Source organism: Nomascus leucogenys, chromosome 13 (genome assembly GCF_006542625.1).
Source record: "Nomascus leucogenys isolate Asia chromosome 13, Asia_NLE_v1, whole genome shotgun sequence".
Taxonomy (NCBI): domain Eukaryota; kingdom Metazoa; phylum Chordata; class Mammalia; order Primates; family Hylobatidae; genus Nomascus; species Nomascus leucogenys.
Genome location: NC_044393.1, coordinates 26,294,776 through 26,310,451, shown reverse-complemented (window position 1 = coordinate 26,310,451; position 15,676 = coordinate 26,294,776). Strand labels below are relative to the sequence as shown.

The window sequence follows — 15,676 nt, the reverse complement described above, 5'->3', positions numbered from 1 at the left end:
CCCTTTCACTACTGCTCTGTTTTATTCCAATTTAATGGAAAACAGCAGTAAGAACTTCTTCATGGATTGCATTGTAAAAGGCAAAATGAGCTGGCTGCAGTGGCACACACCTGTAGTCTCAGCTATTCAGAAGGCTGAGGCAGGAGGATTGCTGGAGCCCAGAAGTTCAGGTCCAGCCTAGGCAACATAGTGAAACCTCATCTCTAAAAAGTAAACAACAACAACAAAAGGCACAATGAGGTCCTAACAGAGTATGGTAGAAAGGTCCTTGGACTAGGAGTCTGGAAGTGCCAGTTCTATTTTCAGTGGTGCACTAATGGTTTTGTGATCTTACGTAATACTTGGCTTCTGGGCTTTTATTATTATTATTATATTTGATTTAAAAAACTTTTATTTTTAATTAGCAAATAATTGTATATATTTATAGGGTACAAGGTGATATTTTGATATATGTTTACAGTGTGGAATGATTACATCAGGCTAATTAACAAATCTATCATCTTTAATACTTTTTCTGTGGTGAAAATATTTAAAATCTGTTTTATCAATTTTTAAATGTACAGTTCATTATTATTTATTATATTCAGCATTCAGTGCAATAGATCACTAAAGCTTATCTTCCTGTTTAACTGAAACTTTTTTTTTTTTTGAGACGGAGTTTCACTCTTGTTGACCAGGCTGGAGTGCAGTGGCACGATCTCGGCTCACCACAACCTCCGCCTCCTGGGTTAAAGCGATTCTCCTGCCTCAGCCTCCTGAGTAGCTGGGATTACAGGCATGCACCACCACGCCTGGCTAATTTTGTATTTTTAGCAGAGACGGGGTTTCTCCATGTTGATCAGGCTGGTCTTGAACTCCTGACCTCAGGTGATCTGCCCACCTCTGCCTCCCAAAGTGCTGGGATTACAGGTGTGAGCCACCGCATCCGGCCTTACTGAAACTTTATACTCTTTGGTCAACATTTCCCTCCATCTCCCTTCCTCCCCAGCCTATGGTGACGATCATTCTGCTCTCTACTTCTATGAGTTCAGCTTTTTTAGATTCCACATGCAAGTGAGATTACGAGGGATTTGTCTTTCTGTGCCTGGCTTATTTCACTTAGCTTAATGTCTTCCAGGTTTATCCAGGTTGTCTCAAATGACAGAATTTCCCCACTTTTTAGGGCTGAGTAGAATTCTATTGTGTATATGTACATTTTTTTATCCATTCATCTAGTGACGGACACATAGGTTGCTTCCATATCTTAGCTATTGTGAATAGTGCTACAATGAACAGGGCAGATATCTTCTCAGCGTACTGAATTCAATTCTGTTGGTTACATACCCAAAAATGGGATTGCTGGATCATATGATAATTCCATTTTTAATTTGTTGAGGAACCTCCATCTGTTTTCCATCATGGCTGTATTAATTTGTGTTTCCACCAACAGTGCACAGGGTTCTCTTTTCTGCACACCCTCAACAACACTTTATCTTCTGTCTTTTTCATGATAGCCATTCTGATAGGTATGACATGATAACTTATTGTGGTCTTTCTTTGCATTTCCCTGATGATTAGTGATGGTAAGCATTTTTTTTTTCATGTATCTTCTGGCCATTTGTACGTCTTCTTTTGAGAAGTGTCTATTTAGGTCCTTTGCCCAGGCTCTGGGCCTTACTCAACTCTTCTGTAAAATAGAGTTGGGAGTGCAGTAGACATTCAGAAGTTACATATGTAATATTTTATGTTTGTACTATTTGTGAGTAACTGTAAAAAAGGTTTTGTAATCTTTTGTAGATGTGAATTAAAACCAGGTGCTAAGAGGCTCGCATAGGGAGTTATATCTTGACTAGTACATGAGCTTAACCCAGTGTCCCCATCTTAAGATAGCTTTGTTGCTATTTCTGTATACATAGGAACTTTCGTGAAATGGCAAAACTGCATATAAAAATATTCCCACTGACTTTCATGGTATATTTATAGAATCATTAAGGATCTGAAAAATGACCACATAGAGCTTTACCCCATGTGGTGGGAGAAATTGTATGCTGGATGCTTTTGAGTCAGATAATTCTTGAAAGTTTTTAGGATATTTGCTGTCTATGCCTTGCAAAGTCTTTTTTTGTAGAGTCAGGGTTTTACCATGTTGCCTCAGGCTGGTCTCAAACTCCTGGGCTCAAGAGGTCTGCCTGCCTTGGCCTCCCGAAGTGCTGGGATTATAGGTGTGAGCCACCACGCCCGGCTTCTATGTTGTATCCAGCTCTAAAATCCTGTGTTTCTTTTCTCTCAGCCCAATAGGGGCACAAAACGTCCCCGGGATGATGAAGAGGAGGAGCAGAAGATGCGTCGGAAACAAACTGGTACTCGAGAACGTGGCCGCTATCGGGAAGAAGAAATGACTGTGGTGGAGGAAGCGGATGATGACAAAAAAAGGCTGCTTCAGATTATTGACAGAGATGGGGAAGAGGAAGAGGAAGAGGTAATGTGGCAGCGCTGGGTGGGAGCTGAGATGGCTGGCCATATAAAACGTAATTTTGGGCCAAATACTCAGCTTGTCTGAGTTTCCCATCTTCATCTGTAAAATGGGGTTAAGAATTCATATTTCATCGCATTAATGTGAAGGTTAAATGGGCTAGTGCAGTTGGGAAAGCATCTTATGAGATGTAAAGAACATGACAGAGTTTTAAAATTATTCCATATTATGTACTGTAGGGGAGGGTCAGGGCAGGCTTCCTGGATCTTACTGAGGACACATAGAAGGCACTTGCATTATTATCTTTGAAAGAGGGGTCATATTTCACCAAGTGGAAGGAAGGGCTTTTTGGGCAGAGAAAATGGTATTAACAAAGCAACAAAAGTGGAGAAGTTTAAGGGGGTGCCGCAGTATTAGGTATTTAGGTGTGACTGCAAAAGTACAGCTTAGGGAAGGAGATTCCTCAGGGCCTTTCTCTTTGCTGTTCCTCAAGATGCCTTGGGGCCTTTCCACTCATTCCTGCCTCTGGACCTTTGGACTTCTGTGTCCTCTGTTGGAACGCTCTTCTCCTTAATGCTTTGTATGACTGGTTCCTTCACATTCAGGTCTCAGTTCAGATGTTTCCTCCTCCAAGAAGTCTTTCCTGTGTAGCCCTGCAAGCCGTTCTCTCATTCCCTCATCACTGTATTCTGTATATTGTCTGCACAGCACGTATCATGATTTGAAATTCTAGTTGTTTATTTTGCTCATTGCTGTCCTCCTCCCAACCTCCCATGAAAACAGAGACTGGCTCTGTTCTGTTCACAGCTCTATCTTTGGCACCCAGAGCAATACCTAGCTCTTGGTAGGCCCTTAATAAATATTTATTGAATGAATAAATGAATGAAGCTGGGAAGAGTAGAGGTAAAATATCAGTGATTAAAAACAAAATGACCTTACCTCTGTGTCTTTTTAAATCTTTAAGTGTTAACTTGTGTGTTATTTCACTCTGGCATTTTGTTCAATATGAATTATGGAAATAGAGTCTTAAGAGCCAGCTGTTTTTTGGTTCTCTCAAAGACACGATGCTAAGTTTGGATTTAAAAAATGAGGCTGGCGTGTGAATCTGAGAAGAAGAAAAAATGGATTCATATTCCAAAAAGGTCTTTACTGTGTTGTGACAATAGCTCTGTCCTTATTAGGATTTGTACTAGTGCTAATTTGGGGGTCTGCCCCTAAAAGATGATGGCACTTTAGAAATACATGGTGGGAGACAGTCCTGAATTTTTGAATTTCCTCTCTGAGGGCAGCAGCCTTGCCAGGGCTTAGACAAACAGTGTGTGTAGCACATCCTCCCTCCCTTCCCTCTTCACCAGCTTCTGCTCAATCTGTTAGCCCTGCAGCAGCAGTTAATTGGCAGGTATAATTCCCATGTAGGGCAAGGCTGGTACTGGAGGATTAGGATAGTAGCTGTCATGGGTAAGTGGTTTCTAGCCTGAGAGACAGAAATGTAATGTGGGACCAGCCCTTCTGTTAAGGGACAGGGAAAAAGAGATCACTTTGTAAAAATGACACATGGAAGGCTACAAGTCCAGGAGTTATTTTCTCACTGCCACCAAAGTCCTATTTGATGAAAAACAAGTGATGTTTGCCCCTGTAAAGTCACGTGAACTTGTAAAATATTATTGTCCTTTTTGTGCTACATCACCAGCATTCATCTTTCTGAAATCTCCCTCTGGTTTCTGACATTGAGCTATTGGAGATACTGCTGTGGCTGATGACTAAGACTGATAATTCAGTTTTCCCCCAGTGTTGGAGAGAAATTAAAGGAGGGAAGGCCAAACCCTGGAGAGGCTAGGACTTCGGAAATCCCGTGAAAGCTGTGTTAACACTAATGTGGTTTTTCTCCAGAGTGGGGCAAGATGTTAGCTAAGAAAAAAAGAGTAGCAGATATTGAGCTTGCTTGAAAGTGATTTAACCCTTTCCTAGAAATGTTTTGATTATTTTAGTCAAATTCTAGTGGTATGTTGGGTACATTGTGCCTGTTGCTAATAATAACCATAACAGCTTGCATTCATGTAGTTTACAAAGTAGTTTTATGTACATCCTTTCTTTAGGTCATCTCTATGACCTTGAGAGATAACAGGTAACATTTTCATTCATCCCCTCCCCTCCCCTCCTCCCTTCCTCTGTTCCTCAGATCTTCAGTGAGTACCTGCTGTGTGCCAGACACTGGAGAGTCTACTTATGCCAGAGAACAAGTAGACATGGGCTAGCAGTGGGAGTCTTTGCCCTGGTTTGGGATTGGAGAGATTATCTGGGCAGATCCTGCCAGATCCTTACATAGATCATGTGAGGGATTTGGGATTTTATTCTAAGTGTGTAGTGGATGAATTCAGGAAAGACCTAGGAGATAGAATTAGCTGGACTTGTTGAAACTTTGAGGAATATATTCAGCAGAGTAACATTGTCACATGGCTAGTAAGTAGTGAAGCTAGTCTCTGAGTCTTGACTGAGCCAGGACTCTGACTTGTTTTTACCACGTCAGGGAACCTCTCTTTAAGCTGTAGACCCTGGGGAGGAGTTAGGGGTTCAATAGAGAACCTTGGGATCTAGGAGTCATTGGTATAATCTAAGAAATGTGTCATGCTGAAAATGAATTTATGGGTAGCTCCCACTCAAAGTCCCATATGTGGAAATAGAAATTTAATAATAGAATAATAGCTAACATTTTTGAGTACTTATAAAATTATGGGATGATTCAGTGCTTTCCAAAAGGATCTATTTCAGGTTCTCTTAATAGCAGTTTCTTTATTGCTTTTAGGTGTGAGTTATGGTCAATGACTACAAAGCTGTGAAGCTTTGAGTTGGGATAGTATTAAGAGAAGCGGGTGCATTGCAGCACGTTAATTTAAACTGGAAGGTAAACTGAAGATAAAACATGTGAAATTTCAGTGTAGATTTTTTGGAGAAAAATGATTTAGTTTTCAAATATTCATTTTATTTGCTTTCATAGGTATTATTCCAATGTATGAAGCCAGAAAATTCTGTACGGTCTACTAGCTTTTTTCTGCATTCTCTAGGCAAGGTTACTAAATTCTTGATGCTACTTCAGGATTCAAAGTACCTGTCTGAATTCCTTCTCAGCATCTAGTAAGGACCAGGCAAAGTAATATATAAGAAATGCTAAGCAGTGACTATAGCTAATTAACAACCGTTCTTAGTTTACGCACTGTACAAAAACAGGCAGTAGGTTGGATTTGGCTCATGGGCTGCAGTTTGCCAACTTCTGCTGTAGGAAAAGATTAAGGGTCACTGTCACTGACTCAGAGTTTGACCTTAAACGATTCTGTTAAACCTGTCAGTCTTATCTTACATGTATAGCAAAGGATGACAAGGTAAATGCATAATAATATTATCTAATATTATTGCTTACTCTGTGCCATACAGTATGCTCAAGAAATATTTGTTGAATGAGTGAGTCTTTAACAGCTTTTCTTTTTTTTTTGAGACAGAGTCTCCCTCTCTCACCCAGGCTGGAGTGCACTGGCACAGTATCAGCTCACTGCAACCTCCGCTTCCCAGGTTCAAGTGATTCTCATGCCTCAACCTCCCGAGTAGCTGGGACTATAGGCATGTGCCTGTATTTTTAGTAGGGATGAGGTTTTGCCATGTTGGCCAGGCTGATCTTGAACTCCTGACCTCAAGTGATCCGCCCACCTTGGCCTCCTGAAGTGCCGAAGTGCCCAGTCTTTAACACCTCAAACTGAATTTCCTATGTTACAGATAGTGGGCATTACGTGAGACACCCAATGTGATATACCCGAAAAGAATCATGTGATTACAGGCCCTTACTGCTCATTGTAATTGGAGAGATAAAGTGTGTACTGTGGCCGGGCACAGTGGCTCACACCTGTAATCCCAGCACTTTGGGAGGCCAAGGTGGGTGGATCACGAGGTCAGGAGATCGAGACCATCCTGGCTAACACGGTGAAACCCTCTCTCTACTAAAAATACAAAAAAATTAGCCGGGCATGGTGGCATGTGCCTGTAGTCCCAGCTACTCAGTAAGCTGAGGCAGGAGAATCTCTTGAACCTGAGAGGCAGAGGTTGCAGTGAGCCGAGATTATACCACTGCACTCCAGCCTGGGCGACAGAGCAAGACTCCATCTCAAAAAAAAAAAAAAAAAAAAAAAAAAAAGTGTACTGTACATTTAACCCAGAAAGGTCAATGGCAGAGTGAGATGGGGTATAAGAGCCACAAGAAAGTAGTGACAATGAATGTGAAACCCCTGTGGACTGAAGTTTTTGCATTTGTCTCTTTGTACCAGGAGGAGCCATTGGATGAAAGCTCAGTGAAGAAAATGATCCTCACATTTGAAAAGAGATCATATAAAAACCAAGAATTGCGGATTAAGTTTCCAGACAATCCAGAGAAGTAAGGTTCTGTTCTACTGATACCCTGTCTCCTCTGTGGCGTTTCGTTGGCTAATTTTGTTTTGGTTTTGGTTTGTTTTGGCTTTCGTGATTTGGGCCAGGAATCCCAGGATGACCCCCATGTTTGGGAAGTCACTAGAAGGACTCCCAGGACTCAAAGTCAGTGATACTCAGGGCTGTGGTTTATTACACAGGGCACACACCAGGATCAGCAAGGGAAAAAGACACATCAGGTGGCATCTGGAGAAATTCAGATACAGGCTTCCTGTATTTTCTCCTTCCCAGTGGGTGGGATTATACAAACATGCTTCTTTCTTCAGCAATGAAATGCATCAACCAACATGTGTGCAGTGATGCTGTCCAGGGAAGCCCATTTCAGACTCTGAGTTCAGGGTTTTTATGGAGGACTGGTCATGTAGGCATTCTCTGCCTGTAATAACAACTAAAATTGTAGGCTCCTGGAAGGAAAGCAGCTGTTCAGTGCCCTGGGCTGACAAAGCAGCAATCTTATCACTTAGGGAACATTTCAAAAGCCAAGTTCCTGGCTGCCAGCCTAGGGCCAGCCCTGTAAGCCAGCCCTTTTCAAGGTCAGCCCTGCTATGTTAACTCTCCTGCATTATTCTTTTCAATGCCCAAAGAAGACTGATCATGCCTGCCATTAGCGATAGCTTTACTGTGCAGATCATGTCAGAGGCTCTGAAGTTAGCAGATATTGGTGTGATATGCACATGCCTTTGAATAAGTTACTTCCCTTTTTTTAGCCTTGGGTGTCTCATCTGTATAAGGAAATAATGCCTTCCTCACAGGGTTGTATGAAGATTAAAGGAGAATAATGGTAAGTGTTTAGCTTAGTACCTGGCACATAGTAGGTGCCCATGAGATGATAGTTAATGTGACTTTTGCTACACTGGCACCTCGGTGCACTATGAAGTGCTATATGAGGAATCTGGCATCTTTCAGTCAGTCTTGAATCCTAACCAAGGGGACTTTCACATTTATACGATTTTAATGTTCTAAACCTCTCTTTCTCTCCCTATCTTTGTCCCTCCCAGGACATACAATTTTAATGAATCAATATGCCCAAGGCCCCCAGGCAATTAACAGTTGAGTAGTACAGTCTTTGCACTCAAGTTTATAGGTTACTAGGGAGACTGACTATAAAGGCAAGGTAGAAGGAAACAGACACTTTAAAAGAGATATAAGCAGAGTTCTGTGGGTGCTTAGGAGAAGAAACAGTAAATACCAAGTTGGGGGCTATTGAAGATGTCACAGAAAAGATAGTAGTTGAGCTGGGCCTTCAAGATTCATTTGTATTAGGCAGAAAAGAACACAGGAAGGCATGCCAGGCAATATGAGGAGCATGAACAAAGGCACAGAGGTGTCAGAGAGCACAGAGTCTTCATGGCAACCTAGAGCGGCCAGTGTGGTCAACTATGTTGTCCCTGTGCTGTGGATGAGAAGGCAGAGTGGGGAGAATGTGGTTACTGGGCCTAGGGCCACAGCCCTCTTTGATAGTAGGAGTAGCTATTAATAGATCAGGGCCCAGCTTACCCAGCACCAGAGTCCTATCAGGTTTTGTACTGATCTCCACCATACAGGAGCACTGTGTGTGTGTGTGTGTGTGTGTAATTACACAAGTAATACATGAATAGATTGTCATTCTGAAAATACCAGTGGTACATGAGTAGAGTGAAAAATGAAAGTTCTCCTTCACTACTCTGATCCCTTTCCATTCCTCTGCCTAGAGGAACCTTTGAACAGTTAATTATGCAAATGTATTTGTTTCTACTTAAATCATACTGTACATATTCTGCACCTTGATTTTTTGGGTCATCTAACAGATCTGTCCATAGTGGTACATGCATATCTACCTTGTGTTTTTTTAATTGGTACTAGTATTTCATGGTTTGGAAATACCATGACTTATTTAATTACTTTCTATTAATGGATATTTGATGATTTTAAATATTGGCTTTTATGGAAAATGCTATAGTGAACCTACTTGTAGATGTGTCTTTGTGTGCATGTGTTTCCATAGGATAGATACCTAAATTTTGAATTCCCAGATTGAAGGGTATGTACATTTTAATGATAGCTACTGCTAATTTTCTCACTATTTTTAAATTCTCCCTCCAGCAGCAGCATCTCTTTTCTTGTGTTCTTGCCCACAGTGCATGTGATCAGTATTTAACATCTTTGCCATTTGTTTTGTTGTTATTTCTGTACTCAGTGGTTCCTGCATTAGACTCTGTTCCTTTTAGGAGATGGACTGTGTCTTGTTTGTCTCTAGTGCCTACCACAGTACTTGCCTTGCTGTAGGTGCTCAATAAACATGAGAGAGCTTATGTAGTCCCTGTCGTCTTTATTACGTCCTCATTGCTTGAACCTAAGGATACATTATGAGGAAGCTATGCTGCGGGTTAATGACACTGGAAATTTAAGAAATTCAGTTTACTTCTTTGAACACCAGTATTTCCTTCGCCCACTTGGTAGATATACGTCTCTCAATTTGGAGTAGAGTTTCTGCAGGTTATGTTCACCACCTACATCTTAGGTACCTTAGTGTTATGGTTCATTAACTGGTTTTAAGACAATGTGATTTTATTTAGTGTTTTCCATTCAGACAAAATGTATATACTATTTTAGTTTTAAAATCTGAGCATATGAAAATTGAAATTATGTACAAAGAACTTTTTTTCATGTCAAAAAGCAGTTAGGAAACTACATTGTGTTTTAACCTTGAGTTCTTGAATTCTTAATGGTGCAGTGTCTTTCATAATTCTCTAGATCAGCAAGGTGCAATTAAGATGAAAATTGCTAGAGTGTATTTGGATGAAACTTTCCGGTTGAGATCAGAAACATTCAAATTTATTTTCCCATATATCCAATTGTCATTTTGATCGCATACCCAAAAATGCCTCTATTCATTTGACTGCATTTGAGATTCAGTTGACAGTTCTCCTTATGCAGCCTCCAATTTGCACTGCGTGATCTTTCTCCTAAACACCACATTGATTAGAGTGTGCTGTTTCCCTAGAAGGTCCTTTAATAGTTCTTCTCTTCATTTTTGCAGGGTCAAAATTACTTCGTTTACTGATTTTCAACCTTTTTGGTCTCAGGATCTCCTTGTACTCAAATTGTTGAATATCCCAAAGTGCTTAGAAAATTCTGGAAAATACAAGAATAGACAAGCACACATTTCATTAGCCATCAGGGCAATGATGTCATCATATCATGGAGCCCTTCAGAAAACCCCATTGTACACTCCTGAGAGAATGAGAGTAAAAAAGGCAAATGGTGTCTTAGATTTATTATAAAATAGTTTTGATCTTATAGTTCCCTGAAAGGATCTCCAACCACCCCGCTACCCCATCCTAGAGTCCTAGGACTACACTTTGAGAACTGCTGATTTAGTTGGATAGAGGGAGCATCATGTTCCCCCAGCAGTGATTGCATTTAGGACTTATCAATTTCCGTGGCTTTCCCAGTGTTTTTGAGCTTTGCTGGTCATTTGCTGATATTCACCCTTGTGGTTGAAGGAGAATATCCTGCTGGTCTGAAGCAAATGCACATGGGCAGCCTAGGAAAATATTCTCTGTCATATTAGATGGAATCGATGACCCCATCTCAGCCTGGGTTACTGTTTTAATATGTTACTCTATTGCTTTCCCATCACCTCTAACTTGATCCTTTCCCCCAGCTGTGAGTCATCTATTGCTGAAGGTATGCCTAATTCCTAAAGACAGTTCTCTGCGAATAGTAGTGTGTGCTTTAAATGAGTAGGCTCATGAGTAGGCTGTGCTTGGTCAGGCAAAACAGAAGACGACTGTTATAGTATAACAAACTTGAGGGTACATAGATTCATTGAGTACTTACTATGTGCCAGCTATTATTAGGCACTGTATATATATTATCTCTTTTAATCCTCACTATAGGAAGATAAGGAAATCAGGGTCTAGCAATAAGTTAGTTAATATTCTGTGTCTTGCTTGATCGGGTTGGGACACTGCGCTCTGTGTTCCAGTGACACTTCTCTTGGGTAGTACCAGGCACGCTTATAATTAATGGTTTGTAATAGATTATTTATATTTAATGGAGGCCAGAAACTGGGATTATTTTATCTGTTATATCCTCAGTGCCTAACACAGTGACTGGCACCCAGTATGTGCCTAGTAAATATTTGTCAATTCACTGTTCATGGCCACACATCTAGTAAACAGCATGGCTGGGAGTATGACCCAAGTCAATCTCATTCCCAAATCCAGCATTTCTCGCGATATCTTGTTACTCACATAACACTGGACCCAGTATATTTTTGTAATATTTCCCTGCTTGCAGTTTTATTCTGTGCTTGTTTTGTTTTGATAATTTTCTGACTTCCTAAACTTAAAAGCATTGGGTTAAGACCATATTTGGAAGAAGAATCTCAAAGTTGGAAGGAACTGAGAAGCACAGTCTATTCTACCATCTAACTCTTGGTATTTTTTTTGTAATATCATCCTTGATTAACTATCTCAGTGACAAGGATCTAACTTTCCAAAGGAAGCTATTGCATCATTTGGCAGCTTTGACTCTTAAAATTTCAACTCAGAATGAGAAAGCATTTCAACAAATTCTTATACGAGATGTGTCTAGACTCCTTAGAATCTTGGTTGTTTCCCTGAATTGGTTTCCACATCCCTTCTAAAAGATGGTTCCTTGAACAGATGTCACAAAGTTTTAGGGTCGTTGAATCATCATAACTCTGTATTGTCCTCTTTTAAGTACCCTAAAACCACCGTAGCACTTGTGGCAGCTGTTTTCATCTGTGCCCCCATTTACAGGCATCTCCCAAGTTTCTGTGTTGGACCAAGGCCTGCGTCAGGTGCTGGATGTCCAGAGATGAATAAGAAATTGTCTCTGGCAGAACTGTCTCATGTTCTGATTTGTATTACAGTTATGGTTCACTAAAGCCATCAAGTTCAGAAAGAAACACATGTGCCCTTATGAAACTGTATCTCTCCCAGCCTTCACATTTGTACTTGACTTTTTGGTTCACTGCAGTTTTCTGTGTGGATCCCAGGTAATTTTCCTTTGGTTAGATTTGGCACATCATTATTGCCTGTCAGGAACTTTTGAATTGATTCTGTCAGCTGCTGTGCTTACTGTCTCTTTAAGCTTTGTGTCATATAACATTTTTTCATTTTGCCTTTTATATATCTTTGCTCATGTTATTGATTTAAAAATAATAATAAAGTACTTGATCTAAACAGGCCTAAGGACAGACCCCTCCAGGTGACTAACAATCGTTCACTTTATTTATTTATTTTTTTTGAGACAGAGTCTCGCTGCATTGCCCAGGCTGGAGTGCAGTGGCACGATCTTAGCTCACTGCAACCTCCACCTGCCAGGTTCAAGTAATTCTGCTGCCTCAGCTTCTCGAGTAGCTGGGATTACAAGTGTGCGCCACCACACCTAGCTAGTTTTTGTGTTTTTAGTAGAGACGGGGTTTCACTGTGTTGGCCAGGCAGGTCTCAAACTCCCGACCTCAAGCGACCCGCCCACCTTGGCCTCCCAAAGTGCTGGGATTACAGGCATGAGCCACCACATTCGCTGTCGATCACCCAAATCACCAGATCTTGTACTGCACTCAGCACAATTTTTCTTTTTTTTTACTGTTTAGTGCCCAGTCTCCCTTGCCAGTTCTTCCAAGTGAACTGGAAAAACCTCTTTTCAGGTTGTTGTCCAGAAATCTTGTATTCACACACTCACATAAGGCAAATAAGCCTTAGAGGTTTGTTGAGGTCTTTGGGTTCAAGGATTATGTAGATCTCCTGGCCCATGGAATATTTGAATCCTTCTGCACCAGCCTTACTGAGTCATGATTCTGATTTAGCTTCCACACTTCAAGTGATCTAAAAAATCTGTTTGCAAGCAGAGAAGGAAGTCTTTTAAAAAAAAGGTATTGGGGGAAAATCTTGCTAAAATAATTATGAAATTTACTTGGAATAATAAGTGAGAACAGGCAAGGAAACACTGAAAAATAAAAACAAGGGAGTTTTTTGCAGTAACAGACATAAAACATACTATAAAGCTATAACAATGTGGAAGTGTGGTCCTGACTCAGGAATTTACAGACAAATCAATGAAACGGAGTAAAGTACACATTAAAGTTTAGTGTATGATAGATGACATTTCTTTAAATCTCTGGGGAAAGATAGATTATGGTATTGGAGCACTTGGCCAAACATTTGTAGAAAATAAAGTTAGATTTGTGCCCTATATCAATACACTAAAATAAATTTCAGATAGATTAAATATTTAAATATATAAACATAAAAGTACATCTTAAAATATATCTTCTTTTAGCACAGAAAATATTTTGCTCAGGATACATGTAAAATAGAGTTCATAAAGGCAAAGATTTTGCTACTTGAACTTTTTAAAACCTTTATGTCAAAAGGAAAAAAAAAACCCTTATGTCAAAAAGCACAATGTCCAAATTAAAGGGCAAACACTTTTCTCTGATTTATTTTTTTGCAGCATAGTATAGAGATTAATTTCCTTAATATACGGTGTTTATAAATCTATAAACAAAATGAGCATCCTAATAAGAATGGGCAAAGAAGAAATACAAATAGTAAACATTAGAAGAATGTTAACCATCTTACTATCAGAAATGCAAACTACAAAATGAGTTGTCTTTTCTATCTCAAATTGGAGGAAATACTGTTTGTGAAAACGGTAAGGGGAAATAGGCACTTCATGCACTATTTGTACTTTTCTGGCAAAATATATCAAAATCTATTTAAGTCATGCTTACTCTTCGACTTGTCCCTTTCCTTCCTGGGAATTTATCCTAACACAATAATTAGGAATGCATATATCTTAGTGTCATTTGTTAAAGGGAAAAAAATGGGAATTATCTGAATGCCTGACAAAGGGGGATTGGTTAATTAAATCACAGTACGTCTACTCAAGGGAATATTGTGTGGCCATTAATCTATGATTTAGAACAGGGATTGTAGATAAGCTTAATCTGCCACACCCAGCCTTTGATTGATTCATAGTCTCTTCTTGGAACACTGTGTTGAGAAGGATTCTGAGGCCAGCCATGTCAGCTCAGCGGGGAAGAGTGCTGTGGTGAGTGAGGGATTTTGCCATGGAGAAGGAGAAAGACCCATAGCAGTTTGTCAGGTATTGGCTTCTATTGTAGTAGAATAATGATAAGGGGAATTATTTGGCCTATATTAACAACAACAGCAAAAATTGAATATAGAACTATATACTGTATATATAGGCTGACTTTTTGGGGGGAAAGTCTGTGAGTTGAGAAGAATGACTTAAACATACAGGCAAACATACATGGTATTGAAGTAGTTGGTCGAACATTCACAGAAAATAAAGTTAGACCTTTGCCTTATATCATACACTGAAATAGAATTTAAGAGTCTGTGAGTTGAGAAAAAGGCTTAAACATACAGAGTATTATCAATGGTTATTTTTGGTTAGTAGGCTTATGGATGGCTTGTTTACATTTTTGAGGGCTTGCTTTTCTTTCCCCGGTTTTCTACAAAAAGTATTCTGTAATTGGGAAAAAATATATAAGCATGTAATTAAAAATGTTAATGGAGAAGAACAGTAATAGATATTGTCTAAAATATGGGTGTGTTTTAAAGAATTCTAAGTCTCTAGAGTTTGTTCCTTACCGACTCCAGATTTTTGGAGAAGCTGTATCTACCCAGCCCCACAGCATCTGAAAGTTGATGAGTGCTGTGTGACTTCAGGAGTCCCTGCTTGTGTTCCTTTTCTTTGTGCCCTCAATTTAATTCAGTAGGCATCTGTGGATATAAGAGACAAAGATATATTTCCTGTCTTTAAGTTTACTTTCTAGAAGAGAAGATAGACATATTACAGTAATAGTAGCAGCAATAGTAATGAGAACAAATACTTACATAGTGCTTTTTATATGCTAGACATTGTTTTCAGTGCTTTATATGTCCTTACTCATTACTCTTTACAGTGGCCCTGTGAAACGGATAACCTTATTGTCCCTATTTACAGAAGAAACTGAGGCATAGAGAGGCTAAGTAGGTGGCTAAGCCAGGTTCAAACCCAGATAGTCTGACGCCAGAGTCAGTTTAACCACTGCTTCCTCTCAGTCACTCTGTGTCAGGTATTGTTCAATTGCCTTACACCAGATTAGCTCATTTCCATCTCAGAACAAACCTTCCTGTCTTGTTCATCCAAGGCTTAATCGGCATTTCTTATATGTCAAACACCGGGGGAGGGCATGCAGCGTGAATGCAAAATAGTTCTGTTCTTAGTGCCTGGGCATAGGTTTGTTGAAAGGTTCAGATATAGAGATGTGAGTAAAGTATCATGCTGTGTAAAGTTGGTGGTGACTGTAAGATGCCAGAGACTAGGTCTGCTTTTCTTAGGTATCTGTCTCTGAATCAGCTCCAAAGAGGAGGAAGAGGGAGGGTATTTTTGGATACAGAAAATCTTATCTTCCTTTGGGTAAGGGGAATAACTGGCCCTTGATCTGAAGTGGGAAGTAAGAGAAACCCTTTTTTGGATGGGTAGTAGGATAACTATGTTCAGGGCAACAGAGTGAATTGCCACACCAAGGGGTAATGGTAGCTAATCTATAAGACTGGTGGGCAGATCGTTTAGTGCTGCAAAATGCTTTGGGAGCCTCTGAAAGGCAGCTTGTGACTGCAAGAGTAAGGGAACCCTGTAATGAGATCTGAATCTAAGATTGATTTTTGTAATGAGGAAATCGATTTCCCAAGGAAATTGTGTGACAGTATGATGTTTGGATGAGTG

General features: G+C 40.0%; 1 protein-coding gene across 1 annotated transcript in view; it reads left to right on the top strand.

The window, feature by feature from the left end:
* The window catches only part of CTNNBL1 (catenin beta like 1), a 177,844-nt gene that overhangs the window by 36,082 nt on the left and 126,086 nt on the right, over positions 1-15,676 (top strand). Inside the window, exons 2-3 of the mRNA XM_030825692.1 lie at positions 2,270-2,458; positions 6,763-6,869. Of these exons, the coding sequence (XP_030681552.1) occupies positions 2,270-2,458; positions 6,763-6,869 (296 nt within the window). The remainder of the gene's footprint in view (positions 1-2,269; positions 2,459-6,762; positions 6,870-15,676) is intronic.